This window comes from Zingiber officinale, chromosome 5A (assembly GCF_018446385.1).
Source record: "Zingiber officinale cultivar Zhangliang chromosome 5A, Zo_v1.1, whole genome shotgun sequence".
In the NCBI taxonomy this organism is placed as follows: Eukaryota; Viridiplantae; Streptophyta; class Magnoliopsida; order Zingiberales; family Zingiberaceae; genus Zingiber; species Zingiber officinale.
The window spans coordinates 49759916-49768725 of record NC_055994.1 but is presented as its reverse complement, the minus strand read 5'-3'; the positions used below and the strand labels follow the sequence as shown (position 1 = coordinate 49768725).

At 36.7% G+C, this 8810-nt stretch overlaps 1 protein-coding gene across 3 annotated transcripts; it reads right to left on the bottom strand.

The window, feature by feature from the left end:
- Positions 1 to 2771: 2771 nt before the first annotated feature.
- On the bottom strand, positions 2772 to 8306 carry LOC121980476 (glutamate receptor 3.1-like). Of its 3 annotated transcripts, none has more exons than XM_042532540.1 (6): positions 7727 to 8306; positions 6272 to 7629; positions 5918 to 6195; positions 5377 to 5408; positions 4879 to 5285; positions 2772 to 3561 (listed from the first exon to the last, which is right to left on the bottom strand). In XM_042532540.1, the coding sequence occupies exons 1-6, from the start codon at positions 7977 to 7979 to the stop codon at positions 3139 to 3141; spliced, it is 2751 nt and encodes a 916-aa protein (XP_042388474.1). In that variant the 5' UTR covers positions 7980 to 8306; the 3' UTR covers positions 2772 to 3138. The 3 variants fall into 3 exon arrangements, with proteins under 3 accessions (XP_042388474.1, XP_042388475.1, XP_042388476.1); XM_042532541.1 differs by having other exon boundaries at positions 6281 to 7629; positions 7727 to 8304; XM_042532542.1 differs by having other exon boundaries at positions 6272 to 7621; positions 7727 to 7865.
- Between the last annotated feature and the right edge of the window lie 504 nt (positions 8307 to 8810).

The window sequence follows — 8810 nt, the reverse complement described above, 5'->3', positions numbered from 1 at the left end:
TGGATATGAGATATCAAGTTGACACATAGGTATATATTAGATAATATGTACTGAATGACCCACCATGAGAATGTTTCATGGATCATTATATGAGTGTTATAAATGTTCTCATGTGACTATTAGTATGAATAGTCCTTAGACCTAAAGTCACTACGATTCCCTACATAAGGAGTTGTGTACTTTGGTATAGGCAAACGTCACCTGTAACAAGGTGGGCAATAAAGTCGATCACTGGGTATACAATAAATTATGCAAAGGGATGTGAGTGATGTAAATGAAGTCTATCCCTTCCATATGACAGAAGCAATATCTGTGGGCCCCTTGATTAGTAGGACACAAGAAAGCATGGTCATGCTCAAATGAGTCAATATGAGATATTGAGCTTATTTGATTGAGTGTGTCTACTTAGAGATCAAGAAATGCAAAGGTTGATAAGACGATGACACGATCTATCCCTCATTGGTCAATCTAAATATCAAGGATAGAGGGACCAAGTCATACAAGATAAAAGCCATGGACAGGTTAGGTCGAATCTCGACTTTCTCGTCACTTGGATAGCAATGATGCCTTGCTAGATGCCACTCATTGCTTATGTATCCAAATGCATTGGCAACATTTCGAGAACCTATTGGGTCACACACAAAGAACAAGTAGATTTGGAGATTGGTTCATATGATGAATCATTGGATTAAGTCTAATCCGAATTGGACTTATTGAGTTAGACTCAATTGGATCTTATTATTGGATTGAGTTCAATTCAAACTAGACTCAAGGAGTCAATTCGAATTAATGAAATAGAGATTCATTGAATTCGAAATTGCATGAGATTAATTGAGTTAGACTCAAGTAAATCCAACCATATAGATTCAATAAAATCTGAATTAAACTTGAGTTAGATTCAAGTGAATTAATTCACTAAAGAGAATTAATGGAGATTAATTCATTCACTTAAATTAGAAAAATTTTGAAATTAATTATTCATTCAATTTCAAAATTGAATTCAAAATGGAGAGTTCAAAGGTGGTCCTTAATGGAGTGTTAATGCTCATGAGGCTTATTAATTGAATTAATGCTCATTATTCATTGGATGAAATACAAAAAATATTTTTCTATCATTTTGAGTGTGAATTTTTCTTCTTCTTCCTCTCTTTCTCTTGCATTTTAAACTCGCCTTCTTGGTTTCTAGTACAACCTTAGGTAGTTTTCCTTCTCCACTTTGTGAGTTTGTGAGACAAATGGAGACACTTATTCGTGTGGATACTAAAAGAGGTATGGATGCTTGATCATGCTGAGATCCGAGCTGTCGGAAGATCATGTGCATGCAAGAAAGGTATAACCTTCTTATGATGTAAAACTTAGTATATGTTGTTATTTTCTTTCCCTTCGCATGGATCTTCTGGAGGAAGTAGATGTTTTCCACTGCGCTTTAGCGTGTTTAGCGCCCTAGTTCCTTACATTCTAGGTGCCTGAAAGGGATATAGGCACCTATATGTCTGGGCGATTAGATAAGATTCAGACTCCCGAAATGACCTAAATTCAGCTTTGTAAGCATATGAGTTGGTAGACATTAGTTGGCAGGCCTACGTCTACTTCCAAACGCCCAAGGGTAGTTCAGGCATCTAGGAAGTGATAAAAGCGACTCAGATAAGATTTTACCGAGGTGCAACCATAGTAATCTTAGCGCTCGGAGATGGATAAACTCAGCAACGAAGCTAGATCAGATAGGCTTCAGTGGAGGAACCCGGGGTGGTCTAAGCGCATGGAAAGGCCTATAAAAGAAGCTTTGAACAGTAGTTTCAAAATATCATTCGCTCTAACTTTCATACTCGCGTGTGGCTTCGAAAACTGCTCTACGACATTGAAATGCTACTCTGACGACTACGCTCAAGCTCTAACATAGAGTCGTCGGTATAATTATTTTTAATTGTATTTCAATTTCATATAATTGTAATATTTGATTAGTGAATTGTCCAACGAAAATATTTAATGAGTACGGGTCTTGTAATAGAAGTCATTGAAGGCTTCAAACCAAATAAAAAATGTGTCATGTTTTTTATTTCTTTCTTATTTGCACTGCATACTTGTTAACTTTTTATCAAAAAAATGGCGCCCCTCTTTTAGTATTTTTCGATCCTACAATATCAAGTTCGTTGACCAAAATTAAATGGGAGGAAAGCTCTAATTCTCCTCTTGAAGCTGAAGACTTCAAGGGAGAGAAAAAGAAGAGAAATCCTCCAACAACATTTGCCCTCCCCTCAATTTGATGAATTTTTCTGCTCAATGGGAAAAGATGAATCAAAAGATTCACGAAGCTTGGAGGAAGGGAGAAAAGAAAATTTGGGGTCTCCGTCCACCTCCAAATTTCTAAATTTCATATTTACCTAGACACCTCTAACTTATCATTTTATAGCCTTGTACTCTGAGCTCAAATTCCATATCATTCTCATCGACTCCATCTTGTACTTCCCTCAAGTCATCTTAGCAGTTGTATTATCATGTAAACGACAAATATCCATTGCCCCGATTAAATTACAAAACCCGAAATATATTTACTCCCATATTCAAGTGGCAACTTATGACTAACATGCAATCACAAATATATTGATATGCACAAAATTAGATGTAATTTTTAAGGGTATTACATTAGTGGCTTGCTCTCGACTTTTCTTTGATAATATAATATGGTTAACACATTAATATGGCCTTAACAATGCACTCCAATTTATTGTCTCATCTCTTGCAGTTCCAGATTCTAATTAGAATAGTTTATCTTACTCGAACATGCTCATATCATATTTAGGTGGAATAATATTCACAACTACAGAAAGAGTAACATCGACACAGACATTAACACAATGGCAACACATTCTCATCCATACACAACTGCAGTTCAAAATTAAATCATCTCTACTTATTGAGTGTTGGCATGTTGTCATCTGCAGCACTTTTAAGAGTCTTGAGATACAAAAGCTAATAGATACCGATTGCCACTTTGTGCTGGAAAGCAATCTTTGATGGTTGTAGGACAAGTGGAATTAGAAAATTTAAATGACAAAAGCTGCATGTATAATCCACTCTTCTCTGGTAATAGAGTAAGAACATTTAGATGCAAATAGACTGGCTAGAATTTATCATGTCTCAACTTTCAAAATCAACAGTAGCATTGCTGGTTTCCTTCTGCTTCTGTCCTCTCCTTGATCTGTTTTTAACATCTTCTTCCTTGTCATCGGCAAATGAGAGAAACTTTTGGAGGCTGCGCCCTGACCGTAACATTTGGTGGTCTGATGTGTCTGTTTCTTCTAAGGAACCCAGCTGAAAATATTGGCGAAGCGTGATGATAAAGTATATGAAGAGAGCAAGAGTACATGCGATTCCAAATATGAGAAACAATCCCCAAAAACTGGTGAGGTGAAGCCTTTCAGACTCAATCTCATCAGTATCTGAAATGCAACCAGCTCTAGTGAACCATTTTTCATGTATCCTTTGAAGCTCCCCATTCTCAGACAAAGTAAGTATAGCAGTCGACAAGTCAACAGATAGAGGAGAGTCCCTTGGGAAGACCTAATTGGAGGCAGGCAACTTGTTAACATCACAGGATCAACTATGAAAAGAATGTAGCCACCAAATCAACTCAGTCACAACACGAGCATGCTAAGATAAATAGAAAGCAGTATACAATGATGCACTAGTTTTAGTCCAAAAGAATATCAATAATTCAATACTATATTTGAAATATACTTATTTGGCTATGCTTTTGAGAGAAGAATTAGATTTTTCACACTCTGTAGTTCTTGATGGAATAAGAGAAGGATTTCAACTAAGAAATAATGTTTTGCATGGTTTTCTGTTTAGTAAGATGAGGAGGCAGAGAGACATCTTTATATCTCTTGTTCATGATACATGAATACCGACGTGACTTGGCTTGGCCAGAAGATGCCTTGGGCTAAGTTAGGGAACCCATGTGATGTGGCATAGCATCAAATAGTTCAGCTAGTCCCTCACATGTGCAATAAGAATTTCTTTTTGCAAAATAATTTTCAATTATTTATTATTTAGAATACCATTCCCTTTTTGAAATGATTTTTTCTTTTTCAAGTTTGTACAAGTTTAATGAACTATCACAACGTAGTTTAACAGGTTCTTGAGATTTATAAAGTAGGGAACCTTCTCAATTTTGTATTTATCAACTTGCAACAATGAGTACGACCCTAATTTTTCAAAAAAGAAAACCTAATTTTCTGCTTCCTTGAGGCTCTCACTTTAGAAATTCCATCTTCATCTACACCTCAGACAGTGCTTCATAAAAGTTGATTATGGAGAAGTCTACTCAGTGCACTGGTGGGATGCAACGTTCTCTATAAAGAGAGTTGACTTGCCCACGCTTAAACCATATAATGAGTTCTAAATCTTACTCTTTTGTTTCTCATGCAGTAGTTCTTTCTTCTTTTAGATTTTCTAGTTAAAAACAACTATTGAATTTATTCCTGCACCAATATTAACACTTCTCACATGAATCCTAGAAGAAACTTTGAGTTTATTAAGATAATCTTATTCAATGAAAAAATCTTACATGAATAAATGCCTCAATTCTAAAACAGTTCAGTCATTTCAAAATGTAAAACTTTTGTCCATATACTGAAGCTCAAATGTTCATACTTTTATCATTTTCTGATTTCAAATGCCCTTTAAACTGGACAAAGATTTGTTAACAATATAGATCATTTTTATCTTCAATAAGATTGCATAATTAGGAAGTTGTCTCAGAAACCACTAAAAGAGAAATAAACAAATATAGAGAGTGTAAGTAAACATTTCTAATTTCAAAGGAATGTGGATCATGAAAACCAGAATCATATGTAAGTTGTGAAAGATACTTACAAAACCCCAGCCACTTTTTGTAAATTCTGAACCAACAATTGAAAATTTGCAATTTGTTGCAAGGAAGAGGTCAACATAAGCACGTTCATCTACAACAGCAGCAACACCCCCATTCTTAGGGCCAAGCTCAAGAGCACTAGCATATTCTTCCGGTGATCCGAGGGGTTTAAGTCTGGATCTAGGAATGTTGAGCTCCTCGACCATATAATTTTCAGCAAATGAACCTACTTGAAACCCAATAGGTTCATCACTAGCAATCAAGCTGTCAATTCCTTTAATAGGAGATGAGAGTTGTTGCACAGTAAGAATTGATGTCAAGCTTGCTGTGTAGCTAGACTGGATGATCAAAACTACAAACATCCATATTATCAGAACAACACGTCCTAAAGTGCTCGCTGTGCCCTCTCCTGAAATGAAAGAAGAGAAATGTGCAATGAGGTTGCTATTTATAATCACCTTATATGTGAAATGAACACCTAAAAATCGTTTTATACTCACGGTGAGCAAAAAACAAAGTTGAAAAGCTGAACCTGCAGGGACACCAAGCAAAAAAATTATGAATGGTAGCACTGACAATGAAAAAGATGTGCTAAAACCTTGTAAATAAGTTCAATGCTGGGGAGAAAGAAGTCATCAGCATTTATGATATCATCCTAAGCTTGATCCTTGAACAAGTTGAAAAGGTAGACATTCTGTCCTTACACATATTTGGCAACCAGCAATTATTACTGATCAAACTTTTATGCTTTGTGGCAATGGCAATATTTATCATAGTGTCTGTTTACCATATTAGAATTCCAATAGGCTAATAAGAAGTACAAGTACATGTTTGACAATCCCCAAGATTGATATGGTTAGTGAAAATCAATCGATTCAGAGTAATAGTTACCATCAGAAAATAGATCCAATTGAACAATTTCTTTAATTACCAACTTGGTAACTGAAACAATAAAAGTTGATTTGCTTGTCAGGGTTTTATTTCTGAGGCATAATTTATTAATCAGTTATTTCATTGATTTCTATCTATTTAAAATCATACCATACGACTGTGGCAATTTGTTGTCGAGGTGGACCACGAAATTCATCATTAATTCTGTGCTCAAGGATCCATACGACTGCCCCTATTACAAGAAATAAAACCCCTGTGATACACCACATCTCTAGTGAGAATGGCTGCAGGAATGCCCAAGCATTTGATTTATGTTTCATAACAGGGGCAAGTATAACAAGGCCAGACTCAATGTATGGCTGTGTATAATCAACAAGCTTTGTCCGATTAGTGACAATGGCAATATCACCTATTGCAGCATCAAAATCCTACCAATGGAGAGTGATGAAAGTTAGTGAAAGCAGAGTTGCGTGCAAACTTCAGGTCTTATTGAAGTTTTCTTACAGGACTTACACCTATCGCAATCTTGTTTACAAGTTCAGCATAACTAGGATTAGCCTGAGCATTACCAAATGGAATCAGTTTATAAGGAAGTGCATATGGAAGTAAGCTAACAGCAGCTGTGAACACATCAACACAGTAACCCTTAACAGTGCCTGTACTTGGTGATTTTGAGATGAATTCTCGAAAACTGACTCTGTTAGGAACGCCAATTCTAAGCTCTTTCCCATTATTCGGGAAGACCCATCCTCGGGGCTTTGTGGTTGTTTCACCTGGCCATATTACGCTGTAAAGATGATCATTTGCTGGGGATAAATTAAGTGGTTTCAAATAAAATGTTTCGGGAGTCTCCACTGATAACCCAGAATAATTGGACCAATAGCCAATAGTTCTGAACCCATTTCCAACTACATTGATGATATCGTATGCAGGATGAATTAGATCCCCATCAGAGTTAAAACGAAGCTCTCCAGTTACACCTACAAAATCCGTCTTATGAACGTCATCCAACAGGAGCTCTCCTCCAACAAAGATACTCATTGCCTCAAGATGAAGGATTCCTCCCTGGGCATCATGCAACTTTGAGTCATTAGAAAACGAAATAGTTCCACCATCATCAAAGAAGGCATCTAGTGCTTTAGCAAGCATCCATACAGTATCATAAGCATATAACCCATACACATTAAGTCGAAAATCTTCATTGCTATATTTTCGTGTCAAGTTGTTCCACCTTGAGACAAAGGCACTCTTCACCTTTGAATCAGCTGTATGTTGTCTCAGTGTAAGAAGCCCTTGCATCACGTTCATAGTATTGGAATCAAGGGGTGCTTTAGAATCTAGAAATGAAGAAAGCCAATCTGTTGCAATCCAAACATACCCATCAGACATCATCCCAAGATAATGTGCCACAGAAAAGATCATAATTCCAACTTGTGGATTCACATGTAGAATGATAACCCTAGACTCCATCAATGCAACCTTGACAAGTAAATTTAGTACATCATTCCTTGTGGCTCCGGAGGGAAGTCGGGCTTTGTAAGATATCTTGCGGCGCCTATATACTAAAGCATCACCTAAGGCAGCTATGCCATTTCTACCATTATCATCATCAAAATAGATTGCAATCACCTGGTTCCACTGATAATAGTCTACTATTTTGGCAATGGCTTCCATTTGAAACATGTCACTGTTGGTGGTCCGGACGAAGAAGGGATATTCCAGTGAAGTCAGAGTTGGATCAGTGGCCGCAAATGAGAGCAAAGGGACATGGAGCTCATTTGCGACATGAGAAATCACATGGGCAATTGTGGAACATTGTGGCCCGACGATTGCAACAATATCAGTTTCCATGAACTGCAAAGCTAAGACAAAGAAAGAGTTCAAAGGAAAATAAATCATCAGGTCACTAAAAAAAGAAAATTTTCTATTTTTATTTTTAACATAGGAAAGGACGATGACCTTCCACCATGCCCGAAAATCCACTGCAATTGGTATCGCTCATTAAAATTTCTATCCTGGATCCACGAAGAACGCTTTGGTCTGCGTTGATGTCGTCCTTCGCGGCATGAATGGCGACCTTGGCAACTCTTCCGATGGTGGAATCGAAGGTGAACATAGCACCGACGTTCACAACCGCCGGCCGTGAAGTGACAGCGGCATTTTCGATGACTGAGAAAAGGGTAAAAAAAAGGAGAAACAGAACCAGCATCATGGTGATGCGGTGGTTTGGTGACTTCCTCTCCCTCAGAAAGGAAATTAAGCGAACATCAACTAGAAACGGAAAACCTAGGCACAAACTTTGGCCGAAATGACGCAAAAAGATGAAGGTGCCAAACAACAAAAACCAAAAATTATCCTTTCAGTAGAGCTTCTTCCTACTGCCACATCTGCAGTGGGAGCTCCGAGCTTCCACTGTGGATGCCCTAAAAGACAGTCGAAGAGTAAAATCTGCACACTTTGCTGACAGATAAAGATCATCAAGCATCATATCTGTCCGAAAAATTCTTGAACCCATATTTATAGCTAGGTTCGACTCAAAACCGAATAGTTTACCGACCAAAAAAAAAAAAAAAAAAAAGAAGGTAAAGCTGTAAAACAATCCACCACCTCAAAGAGATCAAAATTTAACATATACGTGGACGGAATTATAAGGAAAGGAAAGGGCATTAACTTGAATGTGGTGGCTCATAGGATTCTAGTTGTGTTTGGACTCTTGAATAAATAATTTTTATGAAACTTAAAATTATATTATATTAATTTTTTTTTCTTTTTTATATTAAAAATAGATTTAAAATTTATTAGTAAATTTTTCTAATTATTTTTTATATAAAAATATGTATGACTATGAATTTTCTTTAGTTTTATATTTTACAATTAACAACACCGTTAGCGGAAAAATTTCTATAAATATCTCGGATCGGTAACGGTAATGTTCTGATCTTTAGCTTTTCTCTTCCTTCACGAGTCTTATTTCGGTCTTTAGTTTTTTTTTCCTTTGAGAGTCTGGTTCCGGTCTTTCCATAAGGAAACCCTAAATCATCAT

Coding starts and splice junctions, on each gene's coding strand:
- LOC121980476 (XM_042532540.1), bottom strand. CDS start 7,979: ATGATGCTGGTTCTGTTTCTCCTTTTTTTTACCCTTTTCTCAGTCATC. Junction 7,630..7,726: donor ATTTTCGGGCATGGTGGAAG/GTCATCGTCCTT, acceptor TCTTTGTCTTAG/CTTTGCAGTTCATGGAAACT. Junction 3,562..4,878: donor CAAAAAGTGGCTGGGGTTTT/GTAAGTATCTTT, acceptor GCCTCCAATTAG/GTCTTCCCAAGGGACTCTCC.